We start from the raw sequence: 18,541 nt of genomic DNA, 5'->3' as shown, positions 1-18,541 counted from the left end.
CACAAATTCTGTGGCTACATGAGTTCAAAGGATGGGAATTCAGCAGTGAGCAATTCAACTCCTGACTCTCCAAAGCCTGACCACCATCTACAAAGCACAATTCAGGAGTGTGGTGGAATACTCTCCACTTGCCTGGATAAGTGCAGCTCCAACAAAACTTAGGAAGCTCAACACCATCCAGGACAAAGCAGCCCGCTTGATTAGCATCCCATCTACCACCTTAAATATTCACTCCCTCCACCACCAATGCACAGCGGCAGCAGTGTGTACCATCTACAGGATGCACTGCAGCAACTCAAAGCTCTCCGACGGCACCTTCCAAACCTGCGACCTCTACCACCAAGAAGGACCAAGAGTAACAGATGCATGGGAACACCACCACCTGCAGGTTCCCCTCCAAGACCATCCTGACTTGGAAATATATTGCCACTCCTTTACTGTCACTGGGTCAAAATCGGGGAACTCCCTTCCAAACAGCACTACATTTTCCCACATGGACTGCAGCAGTTGCAAGCAGCTCACCACCACCTTCTCAGGGCAATTAGGGATGGACAATAAATGCTGACCTAGCAAGCGACGCCCACATCCCGTGAAAGAATTAAAAGGTACATTTTCTCATATGAATGAGAAAAATTTGTGCATCATCTGCTCTCCCAGTCTTCAGATCCTCATCAGAACCTTGACCTGCACACTCTGAAAGCAAAATATTACTTGTTTCTCTGGGGCCAGTTTGTACGGAATTCTACCTATAAACCAAGCAATTGAACAAAATAATATCCTAGGTTATCTTCTTTTCTTTTCTCTTTTCCCTCGTATCTTAACAGACTGCTGGACAGATATTTTTGCCTGTCTTGGCAACTCTCAAATCTCTACATTATCTTCTTCAACAGAGCGGAACCTATTGGAGAGCAAGAAAGGTGACTTCCTACTACCCCACTATTCAACCCCAACTTCTGGCCCCCTTTCCAACAATGATTCACCCTCCTGCTCAGGGATCTCCTCTCCTACTCAGATTCCCAGCATCACCTTATTTAATACCTCATTTATAAAAAAAACTCTCTCTCCTTAGAAGAGTGTTAAACAAGTGTCCTGACACCACAAAGGTAGGATACAATTTTCTTTCTACAATATTCTACACACTGAGCTCCCAACAAAATCTAGACAGATAGATTTTACCTGTGAAAAGATGGTCATTTCATTTTTGCTGAAGATCAATTTTTTTTTATTGCGGATATAAGGACTACGGACAGACTTCAAATAAATTTCTTGCATATCACCATCTGGAGGGAAATTACAAACAACTCATTAGGTTTTGTGATATCATGGTGGTAATGGCCTTCAGGTAAGCACTAACATGTAAAGTAATTCTAACATTTTAAATAGCTGTATAGATAAGAAAAATCAAATGGCATGAATGTCAAAGCAAGGATACTAATTAACAAAAGCATAATGGAATATCAGCTCCTCCCAAATGAACCTGATGATGTGACCTAGTGTTAATTTGAATAGTAGCTGGTTTTGCCTGTGTATGGAGGCCATCTAACAGGAATCAGAATGGTGAGTTCTCATGTCAGACCAGATCCACCTAGGTTGCAGGTAATGATACAACAGATGCAAAGCCAACATGAAGGAGAGACTTCACAATGGAATTTAAATGCAAATGCTTTTCTCCAAAAATAAATAGTCCATTAACAAAATCACATTCTCAGAAATAACATTTCAAAATAGCATTCCTCAATTCTGCCATTGGTTTCATTACTGAGAAAAAATAGGCAGCTTCCCATTCTCCCTCAATAATCCGGACGGTAATCAAACTTTACAGCACACACTATTAATGGTGTCAGTGGCACTTCAAAGATAACATGCTCATGGTCACAAATACTAAAATCATTTCTACTGAATATTTAATAATGATTTTCATTTAAAGTCTTCGATCCCTAATCTTAAAAAAGTATAAAATAGAATCATAAATAACATACAGCACAGGAGGCAATTTGGTCCACTGTACATGTGCCGGCTCTTTGAAGGTCCTATCTAAATAGTATTCCTCCCCTGCTCTTCTCCCAAAGCCCTGCAAATTTCTCCTTTTTAAGTATATATTTAATTCTCTTTTGAAAAGTTACTATTGAAACTGCGTCCACCACCTTTTCAGGTACTGCACTCCAGATTGTAGCAGCTTTCTGCATTAAAAAAAATGGCATCATCCCTCTCACTGCCGGGTTTTCTGGCAATCATCTTAAATCTGTGTCCCGATTACCAGTCCTCCTGCCATAGAATCATAGAATGATACTGCCAGTGGAAACAATTTTTCACCATCTGCTCTATCAAAACCTGTCATAATTTTGACCTCCTTTATCAAATCTAAATAAAAGTATTTACCTATATAAAAAAGGTAGAAGGAAAAACACCTAATGCTCCACACAATCAGCAAAGAAAATATTCCATTCCCTATTCTTGCTGAAAGCTCAAATTTTCTATGTAAATCCACTAACTTTACTGAGTAGTCGTCCCATTTTATTAAAATAAAGCACAATAAATCACAATAGAGGTTCAATATAAAAGGTGGTATTTACTTCTAATTTATTTGCTTTTGTGCCAATTTTCTCTGCTCCCTTCTGCTTTTGAATGCATTGACTATTTTCCAGTGTGTGGGTTCATAGATGCTTGGCACATTCCAGTAACTTGCATTAAGTGCCAATTATTCATGTAAACTTTCACTGCACATTCAACAAGCTATTTGACCATAATGGCATTAAAGCTAAATCTGATCATATCCACATTAACCACTGAAGTAAGTGTAGAACCCCTCCCAGTATGTTAACTGAGATCAGTTAACTCAAATCTTTTTGGTTTATTTGGCTCAGCTATTCTCTGGATAAAGTCACTGAGCCATCAGTACTTCAATTTTCTAATTTACTTTTGAAAATAAAAGTTCCAAATAATATGGACAGAACAGTAAACATTAACTAACAACAAGGCCTTAATTTCAGGTCTTAAATTGTTGCAAAGAATTACCACTTATAACTTGTGAAAGTTGAGATGCATCATCGATGAAACCTTTCAAAGAATCATCTTTGATGTTGTCAGAATCATCTTCATCAGAGGACACATTTTCTGCCCCATCCGAGGAAAGTTCAGCCTCTTCTTCAAGAAACTGTCGAGCAACATGCTAAGAGAAAAAGCAAGACAGCTGCTAATTAACAATTATTTTCAAGGAGTAGTCCTCTGCTTTTGCAAACTTACATAACTTGCAATAGAAAGGTTATGACAGCAAATTGGTGCCCCTTATAAAAAATACCGTTAGGGGATTTTTATAATTTGATGTGTTATCTACGTAAGTGTGTAAATTGTATACTGTAAAACTGTTCCAATGTATATGAATATGCAAAAAGGACAGCATATTATCTCTTTATTTGAAGGGTTTGAGCACAATCTAGGCTGACATCTCAATGCAGTACTGGGGGAATGTTGCATTGTCAGAGGATCTTTTTGGATGAGGTGTTGAAGTGAGTCTCTATCTGTTTAATCAGGTGGATGTAAATGATCCTATGGCACTATTCAAAGTGTAGAGAGTTTTCCTGGTGTCTTGGCCAACAGTTGAAGAACAATTTAACTAGACATTAATCTTTTTTGCTCTCTCTGGCACTTTATTTTGCCCAGATTAGCTGTTGCCTTTACTTACATTAAAAAAGCAATTCACATGCTGTGAAGCGCTTGGGACATTCCGAGGATGTGGAAAGTGACATATAAATACCATTCTCCACATGTTGAGTTCCCAAGTCAGGAAGGGCCACAGAAACTTCTGGAACTGAATTAAGTGCCTTGGGCTTCATTACATTAAAAGTGCTACATAAATGCAAGAAGTTGTTGTAATAGATGCACCGAGAAGATCACTTGGGTTCCAGGTTAAAAGACAGGCATCCCTCCCCTACCTTGAATTTTTCCAGATCCAATCTTACTTCACCCATAATATCAATATCATAATTCAAGCTGCTCAGTTTTGCACTGGCCACAGTAAGGCAGCCCTGAAAATCAAGGTTGTTACAACAGCTGCCTAACTTCACTTTTGCATTACAAATTCAATTATGAAGCATTGCAATGCCAAAATACAAGAAAGCATGAAGAATCAATTTTCAAAATCTTATCAATTAAACATGGAGACTGGACTGGCTGCAATCAGATTAGAATTAGTAACCAGCTCCAAAAGGATAACATTTTCACCATGACTTCTATTTCAACCTTGTTCCTAATACGTACATCAATTTTAAACAAGAGATTAATACACTGCCTTACTTTGTTTCGGTGTAGGAATAGATAACTCAGCAAAGGGAAGTCATTTTCTCACAACCTACAATACAGGCTATAATCAAAAGTTTAGTCAGGAAGTATGGTGTAGCTGGAGGGGAAATGCCTCCTGGAATAAAGAAGCCCATTCTCTTAGAATAATCACAAGATTTGAGTTTATTTCAGAGAAATCAGATAATTCACTTATATGCAAAACGGCCATTTCAAAGTAACATGAACAAAACTGCTATGACTTTTGTTCAAGATTATGTTTCTATGGCAGCCAGTCTTTTAAAACGAACATTGAGCAAATCAAATTCAAAGGTAGCTAAGCTCAAAAACCATTCCTCTTCTTGAGTTCTCTGCTCAAAGACAGGTCCCAAATCCTCCCCAGCCAGACCAGGGGTTAAACCCTGTGCTGTTGCCAGCAATCTGATCCATACCAGCCATGCAACCATCTGGTCCCCAAGGAGTCTGAATGTTTTACATGCATATTGTAAGCTGGAGCTATGGATAGTGGTGGTAGAGGCTCCAATTTCTTTCCATCACATGGCTGACCATGAATCCTGCCTGCGCTCACCGCCTGCCATTGAAGTATGTTGGAAGGATTTACGAGTTGATTACTCAACCATTTGGCCACATTATGAACGCACCTTCCTTGGCCATCAAGTTCTGGGGTGGGACTTGAACCCGGAGCTGCTGGCTCGGAAGCAGGGATGCTACCCACAAGACCATCTTATCAGAAACCATGATTCTCTAACTATGTAAATTTTATTTAACTTATTTAACAAAATTCTTAATGAATAATTCTATCCTAAAACTATATGGGACACTTCCTGTGTGTTAACATACATCTTAAATACCAAAACACTGACCTACAACATGTAAGAAAATTCAAAATAGTGCATCATACAACAACTGACCATGTAACTAAAACTGCACCTACCTCCCTCCGTGAATGATGAATGTTTCTAGACAATTTAGCACCTTTATTGTTCTTGGTTGAAGTTGCTCTAAAATCATCATCCTCACTGTCTGTGAACCCTAACTGAGAAATTAAATAATCCAAGGTTTAGTCCAAGATCAAGGTTTAGTTCCATTTCCTCACCTAAATGTTTAGCTGACACTTCAGTGGTTTATATAAGAGCCTAGCTGAGAACCAGTGGAAATCAGTGAACATTTTACTAATAGATGTGATGCTGTTGCAAACAATCAGCATTTCCTATGTTTCAAAAACTATGCTTCTGGATGACAAACTTATTGCTTAATGGTTTCATGTAGGATCTTTTGTCAAACAATTATGCACAGAGAAAAACAGTACTACAGGATAATACAAAGCAAACATCAATTCTTACAGTGTTAGTTTCTCCTTTATTCTGAAGGCTGATCGCGATGTGTAAATTCTCAACAATGCATTTACCCAAAATAATCACGTATTTTGCTTAATCTCATTTCTTGCATTTCAAGTCAACGGTGGCAATGGTTTTAAAGTGAAAAGTAAATTAATTTGCATAGGCATCAGATTGAACTTCCAGAAGGAAAGGGAACGGCTCAATTTTTACACACCTTCTGAAAAAGATCTGGGCAAAGATTCCCAATTACAATGAATGGAAAATATAGCTACACAGTTGACTTTAAACCCCTCAACTGCCAGATCCTGTAAAATATGAATATTGAATCCAAATCCCAGCACCATATGAAATTGTTACCATAATTATCATATATACAATATGTGTTCCACTAAAATTAAATTATTTACTTACATTAAGAATTTTCCTGGATTTCCGAATAGCCAAAACAGGAGAGTCAAGTTCACTGGTACCAGTCACCTGCAACACAGAATACTTGCATAAAAGTTAAATACTTAATTACTACTGATCATGTTCATCACTGTTCATCACAAGCAACACAGGCAAGAATGTCAACTTCAATTTTATCACCTTATACTGTGGAACAGCTTCAAATTCAATTAAATCATTAATTTCCTCCCTCCTGTTTTCAGGGTTTTTTTGGTATATCCTTTTGGTTTCCCTTGGTCATATTCCAGTGACCAACAGAGAAAACACTTTACTTCTACACCTCACCTAATGTTGCAGATGTCATTCCACTTTGAGGGAAATGCCCTTCAGCTGCATCAAAATGCTTCCCCTTGCATAAGTCCTAGGTATGCGGTGCAAGGCACTGCAGCCCCATTGGACTTCACCTCCATGCACCACAGCTTTCAGTATTTCCAACTTCTGCTTTAGCCTTTCAACATGCTATAAATGAATCTAAATAGGCCCGCATTCAAATCTGCTTAATACCACTGGGTTTTAGACTTTATATTATTTAATGAGTCGTCCCCCTCAAAGGGACAGTGATGCTCCAGTTAAACAGAGACTTGGTCAAACAGCATCCAGAGTACTATGCTCAGTTTTAGACACCAAACCTTAGAAAGAATATATTGGCCTTGGAAGGTTATAGCACCAATTCAGCAGTATAATATCAGGACTTAAAGGGTTCATTAACTTGGGTTTAGAAGGTTGAGGGGGTGACATAACCAAGGATTTTGATAAGTAGGATACAGAGAAGCAATTTCCTCTAGTGGGGGAATTCAGAACTAGGGTGCACAATATTGACATTAGAGTTAGGCCACTTAGGAATAAAATCATGAAGCATTTTTCACACAAAGGGTAGTGGAAATCTGGAACTCTACTAAAGGCTGTGGATGTTTGGTAAATTGAAATTGAAGACTGAAAATGCTAGATACTTTGTTAGGTAAGCATATGATAGAACAATATTGCAAAAAAGGAGGCCATTCGACCCATTGGAAGGGATTTGGGACAAAGGTGGGCTTGAGTGGCCTACTCCTGTTCTTATGTGGGTGGCTCAGGGTGTCATGCCTTCATGAAGAAAAAGTTCCATTTGAATTTTCCTTTCCAACTTTGTGTTGAATGAAGCTACCTGCCCATGTGATGCGGTCACATCCAACTCTGGATTGAAATCGTCCATGAGGATAATTTTATCATCTTCAGGGGTTGATTGTAGGAGATGGTCCAGCTCACCACAGAAGCTCTCCTTTACATCATCACTGTTAGTAACTGTGGGAGTATGTGCGTTTATGGTTACATGTCTCCAGTGTTGTTGCAGGGGAAGGCATAGGCTCATCAGACATTTGTTGATGCCTTTGGGAAAGTTTTCAGGATCCTTTGTAATCTCTCTCCTGATGGCAAAACCAATCGTTGCATCTCTACGTTCTGTAGAGGGTAGACCACTCCAAAAGAAAGTACATCCTGCTCCTATTTCTTCAAGCTGGCCTTCTCCTGCTAGTCTTGTCTCGCTAAGAGCAGCTTTGTCTACACAATACTATCTAAGTTCCCTGGCTACTAGAGCAGAATGGCATTCTAATCTACTGCTGGTTTGACTATCAGATAGGGTGTGGATGTTCCAGTATGATGTTTAAAACTATGAATTTGTGGTACTCAAACTACATGTTGTTAGTTAAAAAAGAAACCTACATTCATTCTACTCAAATTTTGACATAAGAAAAATGCCATTTGAATGAACCTAAAAATGATGCAACTTGATGCCAATTATTCTGTAATCCACTCACCTCAGGCGACTCAAGAATACCAACTTTTATTCTTTTACTAGGTCTTCTGATAATTTCATCTTCACTCTCACTGTTGCACCCACCTGAGAAAAGAAACATTTTGCTATACATCAGAAACATTGTTAATTATTATTCATCCTTTCAAAAAAAACCTGATAATATGAACAAATATTTCCATACAGAGGTCAAAAAACACTGTTGCTTAATGTTCTTTTAACTTATGTTACGATCTGGTTAGGGACCAGTAACTTTTTGTTTAAAGTAGACAAAGTTTGAAATCCCAGTTACCTACAAGAATAAAGCCACAAGATTCCAGTCTTTGAACAAATAAAATAAACTTTAATATACAAAAACAGGAAAGTAAACGATCTACAATATCTATCTTATACTTTAACATTTAGAATTAACATGAGGTAAATATAAATTAGTAGGCAAACTGTGGTCGAACATACTACAATGCACATTAATTGGCAGATCCCCCTAATGGGGAATTTCAATTCTTCACTTTTGAAGATCCAGCCTCTGAATTCCCTCGAACACTGCTCCGACTCAGACTGCCTCAGTGACTGCTCACCTCCCGATGGTTCAATCTCTCCTCCTGAGACTGCGTGCCACGGGATTCACAAAGCTGCACTCTCGCCTCTATTTACTGGTGCACTTCCAATTCTTTCACAGATCGCTAACTTCACCAAGTTGGCACTGTCCCTCAATTTCTCCGAACTCCAGTCTCCCAGTTGCAACAAGCTATAAATGGCTCCTAGGACTTCTCTAAGCCCTAACTGCCTGGAGCCTGCTAACAGCTCCCCCAGGGCTTCTCGCTGAGCTGCAAAGCACATGAGGTCCAAAACTGCAACTCCCTCTCCCAGCAAACACACAGATAAATTGAAACTCACGAGAACCTTTTCAAGCTCTACCCATCTTCATGACAACTCAGCATTTCAGAGTTCAGTGGATGCTTTTAAACTAATTTAGCTCCAATTCCAAAACAAAACATCTCTCTGAACTGCACTTCTTTGCAAGCAATGTAGACATCACATCTCAAGTTCTCCAGCTAAGTATGCCCACACACTGGGCAGAATTTTCTGAGCCCGCTGACAGCAGGCGTGACAGGTAGCGTGCGCGGAAAATATGGTGGGGCCCACTTCACAACAGCCTGAAGGCAGGTCATGATCTTCCATTCAGCCCGCCAATGGCAGGCCATGTTTCCCGCCATCGGTCAGCGAGGAGCTAATTGTAGTATGTTAGCATATAATTAAAAGGCCATCCCACCAGGCTCCTGGAACCCCACCGTATTGTCCATCCATGACAGTGGGAAAGCACATCGATGTGTTTCAGGACAGCACACAGGCGATGTGCACTTGGCGGCCTTCACTTTGGGGGAACAGAGGTGAGTGAGCAGCAGCGTTCTCCACAACTTGCCTGTTGTTTACAGGCCTCAGGGGTGACGGGTGGGGGGGGAACTGATGCCTGGCCTCGCAGGTGACTGTTAAGGGGTGGGGGGGGAGGTGGGTCCAAGTGCTGCCCTGGCACTGCATCCTACACACAGGCAATCGAGGTGGGGTGGGGGCAGGGTAAGCGAGGGAAATGGCCACGCATTAGGGACACCTGTATAAACTGACCATGCCTCTACAACTAAGGCAGATCAGGCGCAGTCACAGTGATATGTTTGGGGTCAGGCTCCTCGCCTACCCGCCCATGCAAGCATTGCGGAGGCACCAAAGGGCCACCAAGCGCTCCATACCTTGCCCACCCCTCCCCGCCCCCACCAGCACAGACTTTGAGTCCGCCACCACTTTATTGGATCGCAGAGCAGTTGGACTGCACATGTTGTACAATCTCCTCACCAGCGCTGGCCATACAGCTAGATCCTGGTGACCTAAAGAGACCTTAGAAGATTGAGGAGAGTGACTTAGGCACAAGCAAAGGCAGGAGCAGCAACCTCATGAAAAAGGGGCAGCAGGGGCTCCTGCACACACTGCCCAGGAGCGACAGCAAGCCGCGGCTGGTCGGCGCCTAACGACACCCAGGGTCTATAGACACCGCCTGCCATTCCTGCAGATGACGGAGAACCAGTGTTGCTGACGACTGAACATGTCTATGGATCTGGTGGTTCACATCTGCCACTTGCTGCAGGACTCGGCGCCAAGGAGACATGGAGGGCATCCACTGCCAGTGGCTGTGAAAGTGACTGCGGCACTCAGTTTCTATGCCAGTGGCTCCTTTCAGGGCTCCACAGGTGACCTCTGTGGGATATCACAATCCGCCACCCACAAAAGCATCCACGAGGTCACGGATGCCGTCTTCTCCATGGCACACAACTTTGTGCATTTTGCCTGGGACCAGGACAGCCAGGATGCAAGGGCCATTGGATTCATTCTGTTCTCGGGATTCCCACAGGTGTGGGGGGGCGATTGACTGAACTCATGTGGTGATCAGGTCTCCATCGCTACACTCAGTGGACTTCATCAACTGCAAGGGCTTCCATTCACTGAACATGCAGCTGGTATGCAGCCACCAGAAATACATCCTGCATGTATGCACACGGTTTCCAGGGAGTGTGCACGACGCCTACATCCTGAGTCACTCACAGATCCCTGCAGTATTCCAGGGTCCACAGAGGCTGCAGGTTTGGCTCCTTGGAGACAAGGGCTACACGCAGAGGCCGTGGCTGATGACACCCATGAGGCAGCCTCAGACTGCAGCAAAGCGACGCTATAATGAGGCTCATGCAGCAGCTCGCAACTTGGTGGAGCAGACCATCGGGATGTTGAAGGTGGGTTCCAGTGCCTGGACCGGACTGGTGGAGCCCTGCAATACAGTCTGCAGGGGGTGTCATGTATCATCGGCGTCTGCTGCGCCCTTTATCACCTGGTGCTGCAATGGGGTGAGGAACTGGCTGAGGATGAGATGGAGGAGCTGCATGTCTCCTCCGATGAGGAGGACTCTGATGGGGATGAGGGTGAGGGAGTCCTCGATGGTGGCGATGATGGGGATGAGGCTCTCGCACTGACTAGACAAGGCAGGCACACTCGGGAAGTCCTCACAGCTGCCAGATTTGTGGAGGATGATGACGACATGCAGTGAGGTGTCCCCATAGATCCTCACATTGCAGTTGTGAATGTTTGACTCCAGTCTGGCTTATCTCAACGCCAATACCCTGTGAGAGAATGCTCCTGTCGTGGAGATGCAGTGCAGGTCCAAATAGTCGCTTGATCGTAGGAGGATAATGACAACATGCAGTGAGGACACTCCATAGGTCTTCACATGGCCTCTGAGAACTTCCGACTAGTGTCTGGCTGAGGGCAGCTCGCCCGTGCTTCGTGATCAGGGCCATCTCAGAAACGTAGCCATGAAACTTTAGATGCATCTGATGCTGTGTCTGCCTTCAGCACCTCAGCTCTTCAGGTGCTGGCGCACAGCATCACTGGTCACAGACGCTGGTGTGAAGGGGGCCAGCCCTACCTTAAAAGGTGATGAGAGCACACAGAGCATGACAGAACTCTGTGGCACCTGCCCACTACTTTCTGGCAGCAATGACCAGCACTGCCAAGGTGCAGACATCAGTAATGTTTCCAGGGAGTGTGAGGCTGGACCATCAGTGTAGTCCGAAGGCCGCACAAAGCACAGGGAAGAGGCCCTGGACTGAGACACCTGCCTTTTATCTTGTGCAGAAAGGTCTCACATCTGAGTGACAAGAACACTGCTCATCAGAACAAGGAGCCATAGGCAGGGAGACATTCTTGGGAGTTTATTTACAACAGTGAAGATTATGTACAGTGATTAACACCCGTGCCCAGGCTGTGCAACCAATTCTCCTTAACTTTCCTAACCCTGCTACGTCTTGGTGCTCCCCAGACATCCACAGCAGAAGTGGAGGCAGCCTGCTGACTGCGACGCCTTGTCCGTGATGACTTTGGCGGGCGTCCTCTGGAGGGCCAAGACTTGGAGGGCCCCGGCCTGCTTTCAGGGTCCTGCTGTGTGGCCATGGCACCGTCCCCGGCCTGTGAAGCTGGATCTGCGGAAGTCACAGGAAGAGGGGAGTCAGATGGGCCGGTCACTTCCAGAGTCCCCTGCATGGATGGCCCCAAAGCACCTGCTGATCCTCCTCCCTATGGGTGCCCGAGGGCCCCTGGCTGACTCCGTGAGCGGAAGGAGTAGCTGGAGTGAGATCGAGCTGTCCAGCATCCCTCTCGTGTAAACACTGTTGGAGGCCAACTATGACATCAGTGATGGAGTTAAGCCTGCGCAGCAGTGCAGGAGTGACGTCCTAGGCCAAGGTCTCCATAGCGGCCGCCATCCTGCCAGCCTTGACCTCGTTGCGTTGCAATGTCGGCGCTATCACCTCAGCCTGAAGACGGATGGACTCCTCCATCGTGCCTTGCAATCTGAGGAGTCCAGCGGCCATCCCTTCCTGATGTTCTCGAGCTTGCCTTTGCAGCTCCAGCAACTGTATCATGACTGAGTCCAGCGGCTCATCATCTGACTCGGACTCAGCAAAATTCTGGCCTCCAGCAGTCCTCCAAGTGCCAGGGACCTGGGAAGTCCCTGCCTCGCCTGCTGTGGATCAGGAAGTATGATGTGTTCACCAGATTGTGGTCCTGAGGCTACTCTAAAGCTAGGTCCCACCGAGGTGTGTGTCTGTGCTGGTGGAGGGTGTGGGTGAGCGCTGTGGTGGGACTTCAGGGAGGGTGCCTTCAGATTCCTCTTCGGAGGTTTCTTCAGAGCTTGCTTGGAGGCTCTGGTTCGTGGACTCCGTCTGCTGCTTCCCAGATGTGCCTGCGAAAGCATGGGGAGATACTTAATGCATGGCAGTGGCCTGTGAAAGAGGGCACATCAGTCACAGCATGGTTATCTGATGGATGGTGCACTGCTAGATCCTCACTTGGTAGAGCAGCGCCGACCTTACCATCAACACAGGGCCGGTCCCGGTCATCGCCGGCCAGCTGGATAGCTGTTTTCAAATTCTGTCAGAACTTTGAATTCCAGCATCCCTCCATCTGTCTGCAGCCTTTCCCTCCTGTTGTGAGCCAGTTTGCCCTGCAATGGTTAAAGATGGGGAGAGTGCATCAGGTCGCCTGCTAGGCCAGGTGATAAGTGTGCCTGGCCTGTGTGGGTGGTGGGTGGTCCCATGGATGGGATGAGGACAATGACGGTGTGTGTGAAAGAGTGAATGGTGAGGTCCCTTGCACTGGCAGTGACTGAGGGCCCTGTGGGTGTGTGATGGGTTTGAGAGTGAGAGAGTTGGGAGTGATGAAAAGAGTGATTTACCCTGGTGGAACTGAGGAGATCATTCATCCTTTTGCAGCACTGGGTAGCTGTCCTCTTCTGAAGGGCATTTGCACTGACCACCGCTGCCACTGCCTCCCAAGCCAGGCTGGTGACACTGCTAACCCATCCTGTGGCCAGAGCAGGGGTAGAGCACATCCTGGCGGGCCTCCATGGCATAAAGCAGTCGCTCGAGGGACCCGTTGAAGCAGGGGGCTGCAGTCTTTGAGTTTTCTGGCCATCTCTCCCAGGCAGCAGTGGTGAGCTGATGGCGATGAGCGCTTTGCTGGCAGCTGCCTTTTAAAGATGGCGGCCAGCGTGATGCAACAGCAGGGTGATGACGAGCAGGCAAATGAGAGCCCACCCGCCATGGAAACGGCGTGTTTTGTGGGAGAGAATATATAATGAGGCGGGCTCGGGAAGATATGGCATGAAAACCCGCCATTTTCATCGGCAGGTAGGACTCCATTTTCCCCGTCCGCTACAGCACTTAGTGCAATTCTGGGAAAATTCAGCCCACTATTTTATAGCTCCATCTCTTCTGTTGTGCAGCGCTAGATAGAATAAATAGAAACTGTTTCCAATGGTTGAAGGATCAATAATCAGATGGCCCAGGTTTAACTTAATTTAAGTAGATTGGCAAAAGAACCAGAAGCGACACGAGGATAAACTTTTACACAACGAGTGATTCGGGTTTAGAATGCATTCCCTCCCTGATACTGTAGTGCCTACAGATTCAAAAATAGTGTTCAAAAGGAAATTGGATAACTACTTGGAGAAAAATAATATAGGGCAAGGACAGGTGGAGGGTGGTGGTAGGACTGACTGGATTTCTTTTCGAAAGGACTGGCATAGATTTGATGCGCTGAATGGCCTCATTCTGTACTACACTATTCTACAGGACCCAAGGCGCATCATGGGGAAGGTGCTCGGCAGAAGCTGTTGAGGGTTTAAAGAAGCGGGGGTGGAAGAAGGATAAGGTGCCCGGGAACAGTAGCAGAACCACAGATTTTTTACAATGCAGAAGGAGGCTATTCGGCCCATCGTGCCTGCACCAGCTCTCCAAATGGGCAATTCTCCCATCTTCTCCCCATAACCCTGCATATTGTTCTTTTCAAATTCTAATCCCCTTTTGAATGCTTCGATTGAACCAGCCACCAGCACACACTCAGGTAGTGCATTCCAGACCCTAATCAGTTGCTGACTCAAGATGTTTTTTCACACATCGCTTTTGGTTCTTTTGCAAATTGCTTTAAATCTCTGCCTTCCCGTTCTCCACATTGGAGGATCGAAATGCAAATTGCCTCGGGCTATATAAACATGTGCACGATGGTACAGTTCCCCCAAGAGAAACCCTTAAAACCCACTAGCTTATAACCAGGCACATATCTACAAACCTATGATATCTGATTGATGTCAGAGGCATACAGAGATATCTAAAACCATACAGCGCAGAGAAAGGCCATTCAGTCATCATGCTGGTGCTGGCTCTTTGAAACAGCTATTCAAATTAGATTGACTCTCTGCTTTTACCCCATTGACATGATGACTTTTCTTTTTCAAGTATTTATCCAATTCTCTTTTGCAATTTATTGTTGAATCTGTTCCCACCTTTCAAGCAGTGCATTCCAGATCAGGTCTCTCCTCATCTCCACTTTTGCCAATTACCTTAAATCTGTGTCCTCTGGTTACTGACCCTTCTACCAGTGGAAACAATTTCTCCACTACATACTCTATCCAAGTGCTTAATGATTTTGAATACCTCGACTAAATTGCAGGGCCTATGACTTCTTTCCCTAGTCCTGTATGGGATCCTGAACTTTGTAAATAGGGACCAAGAGTACAAAAGTTATGCTGAACGTTTATAAAATACTGGTTTGACCTCAATTGGAGTAGTGTCCAATTTTGAGCACTGCACTTTTAGGAAGAGTGTGAAGACATTAGAGAAGGTGCAGAAAAGATTTACAAGATTGGCTCTAGGGATGAGTAATTTTAGTTACAGATTTACTGGCAAAACTGCATCTGTTTTCCTTAAAGAAAAGACAGAGATTTGGTAGAGGTGTTCAAAATAATGAAAGGTATGAACAGAGTAGATAGGGAGAAACTACTCCCATTAGAAGGATCAAGACCCAGAGGACACCAATTAAGGTGAATGGCAAGAAGGTATAATGATGTTATTGGAAATTATTTTAAAATAAGAGTTCCAGTAGGGTCTGTGTCTGTGTGTGTCTTAATTGGATTAAAGCCAGCTAGTCTGGGTGCTTTGATGTATAGTACTTTTGAGATGTCAATTAGGTAAACGTAAGGAGGGTAGAAGGTAAAGTGTAAATTTGCATTTGTTACAAGAAACCATTCAAGATTGCCAGTGAAATCTTGCACCTAGCTAGAAGACGCCAAGCAATGTGTTTATTTTTTTCAGCTTACTAATAAAATTGGTGGGATGAAAGGATGTTATTGTTAGAAGTGGTAAAGTTAAAAGCCTAGTGGCGATGCAATGGAAAATTTACATTCAAAAAGAAAGATATGTATAAAGGAGAAAGGAAATTGTGTGTAAGGTAGAGACATTTTAAGAACCAACAAGTGTGAGAAGCCTCCAGCCTATAAGCCTCAAGTCTGTCCGCAAGGACCCAGAGCTGAAAGAAACTCACTTTGAATGTGACTGTCGGGGATGTGCTTTGCCAGAGGTCTGTTACATCTATGAGTTTTACTGTTGCCTTACTAGGGGTGTAACTGAGAGTCAGGTTAATTAGGGTATTCTTGTAGTTATTATAGTAGTAATTTTGTAGACATGTGTGTTTACAATCTTGTATTAATAAATGTTTTAGTTTTATAAAAAAACCTCTCGAGACTCGGTGGTCTTATTAATACTGAATTCAAAGCCTGCATCTCGAAACATACAAATTGCAAAAATGGGTTATGACAGTTTCCCTCTAGGATTTGAGCAACTCAGCCTTTACCATCGGCTGTGTCATAATATGAATGACAAAAGAATCAGAGGCAACATGAGGAGTTACATTTTTTGTAGTGCAGTTAGGATCTGGAGTGCACTGCCTGAGTGTGCTGCGAAGACAGATTCAATTGTAGCTTTCAAAAAAGGAATTGGATAATTACTGGAGAGAAAAAATAATTCAAGAGCTATGGGGAAAGGGCGGGGGAGTGGGACTAGCTGAGGCGCTCTTGCAGAGAGCCGGCATGGATATGAAGGGCCAAATGGCCTCCTGCGCTGTAAACATTCTATGATTCTATATACTATCATCTCACTAAAATGAGAGAATAATAGTCAGATTCAGAAGGGACACTGAACTTAAACCAAGTGAACAGGAAGTGGTATTTTGGTGCCAATAATATTGCCACGTGACTCTGAATGGGTAAAATAAAGAAATTTACCAGTTCCAAAGCAAGGTGATGTTGGAAACATTTCTTAGGTTCAGTAATACATTATTTATGGATGGATCAAATATGCAGAATCATTGGTTACCTCGAACCCTGGAGCTGGCAGTGATTGAAAGTGTTAAAATGGAAATATCTATTTTCAAGAAGTGAATATTTTAAACCCTAGAAAAATCAAGTGGTATTTCACTATACTTAAAGTATAACAATAATTGGATTATGAAATAAAATTCCAGATGGGGGTGCTGTACATCAGAATTTCGCATTGCAAAGTGCAGGGGAACAGTGGAGAATACTTTGGGCATTTCATAATATAAAGGCAAAAATAATGCCACATTTTCACAAAATACAGTTCAACAAAATGATTTTAACAATAAAGATTTGAAATTTTAGCAACGAAATGAGTTAAGTGTCAACCCAATGTTAAAAACTCAAGGAGCAGAAATATTATGCAACCGTTTTCTTGTTTTAGATACCTCAGTAGCACTCAATGTCCAACCATATGAACTGGGTTTTTATACTTAACAAAAACAAAAATACCTGGAAAAACTCAACAAGTCTGGCAGCATCTGCGGAGAGGAACACAGTCAACGTTTCGAGTCCGAATGACCCTTCAACTGTTTTGCTGAGTTTTTCCAGGTATTTTTGTTTTTGTTTTGGATTCCAGCATCCGCAGTTTTTTGCTTTTATCTTTGGGTTTTTATACTTATCTAGTTCTGTACATTCTGAAGGTCTTCTTTCAAATCAAATTTAAAGAACATTTGCAAAAAATTGTAAAACTCATCTCGAAAGGCACAAGTATTATTCAGGTCTCAAAGCCGTTACAGTAGTATGTGAATAAAATGATGCCTTAATTAACAGCTAAAAAAAAGGCATTGACCAACGGCAGTAGTTTCAGCTGCAAATCAGACAGTATATGCAAATGGATTTAAAAATAGGATTGAAATGGAAAGATTAGATTATACAATTCTAACTGATGAGTCAGAACCAGAAACAGAGGATCATTTTAGGGTAGATTTTCCCTGTGCCCTGCTTACCAGTTACCTAAAGTGATTGGCACCCCATCCACCTTAAACATTCATTCCCTCCATCACCTGGGCACAGTGGCAGCAGTGCACATCATCTAAAAGATGCACTGCAGCAACTTACCAAGGCTCTTTGAACAACACCTTCCAAACCTGCAACCTCTACTACCTAGAACAAAGACAGCAGACAGATAGGAACACAATCACCTACAAGTTCCCCTCCGAGAAGAAGCAGCATCTATGCCTGGTTTACCATTTCTCTCAATATTCCAAAATCATTAGCTTCACAGTAAACTGAGTAATACTGTGGCTCCTCCTGCATTATTTCCTATAATGTTACTGCTACATTCAAAGCCCCGAGTTCTTGCCTGTGCTATTTCAATTGTGCCAGATGGGGCGAAGGCAATTTATCCCAGCAGAGTGCACTTCTGGATGGTGCCAGCATGGGAAAATTTGGGCTATTGCATTTTACAGCTGTGTTATATAGAACCCACTGCACTATTCATTTGAACCCTAGCCTTATCTGTGTAAATGAAAATGCTCTTGCTTCTCCTCCTCCATCCCATAATCACCAAGGCAAAATTACTCAGCAAAGCATTTCTAGCGCTAATCTCTACCCAGGTTTCCCACCTCACCATAATCATAAAAATGAACAAAACATTTAATCTTGGAATCAATTCAGAAAGGAATGTCACATTTGGTTGTGTTTTAACCTAACTACATTCGTGGCAGCATTTTTAAATCAGCACACAAAACAGTGCAACCATTTGAATGCACATAATAAAAATGTGGCTTTGGAAATAAACTGTGATTCAACACATGGTATACATCTCTGCTGAATTCAGCAATGAATTTCAGTAAGGCGTTTGTATTAAAACTCTAAGTTTGGTATGATGAAAAATCAAATTTAGAAGGGTTTTAGCTATATTGTAAAGTTCTCATTTAGTCAAAAGTCAAACTGTTAGCTAAAACTACACTTTTGGGT

The 18,541-nt window shown here is 43.2% G+C and overlaps 1 protein-coding gene across 3 annotated transcripts in view; it reads right to left on the bottom strand.

Moving 5' to 3' along the window:
* Positions 1-18,541, bottom strand: part of fancm (FA complementation group M) — a 117,869-nt gene that overhangs the window by 8,583 nt on the left and 90,745 nt on the right. For all 3 annotated transcript variants that reach the window (XR_013579451.1, XM_078562324.1, XM_078562325.1), the window contains exons 15-19: positions 7,877-7,959; positions 6,048-6,113; positions 5,231-5,332; positions 3,016-3,169; positions 1,177-1,280 (exon numbers count right to left, since the gene is read on the bottom strand). Coding sequence is in view for 2 of the 3 variants with exons in the window: in XM_078562324.1 (XP_078418450.1) it covers positions 1,177-1,280; positions 3,016-3,169; positions 5,231-5,332; positions 6,048-6,113; positions 7,877-7,959 (509 nt within the window). In the remaining variant the exon portion in view is untranslated. The remainder of the gene's footprint in view (positions 1-1,176; positions 1,281-3,015; positions 3,170-5,230; positions 5,333-6,047; positions 6,114-7,876; positions 7,960-18,541) is intronic.

The sequence above is a fragment of the Cetorhinus maximus genome, chromosome 18 (assembly GCF_964194155.1).
Source record: "Cetorhinus maximus chromosome 18, sCetMax3.hap1.1, whole genome shotgun sequence".
Lineage (NCBI taxonomy): Eukaryota > Metazoa > Chordata > Chondrichthyes > Lamniformes > Cetorhinidae > Cetorhinus > Cetorhinus maximus.
The sequence above is the reverse complement of the archived record's forward strand: the minus strand, read 5'-3'. Positions and strand labels throughout refer to the sequence as shown.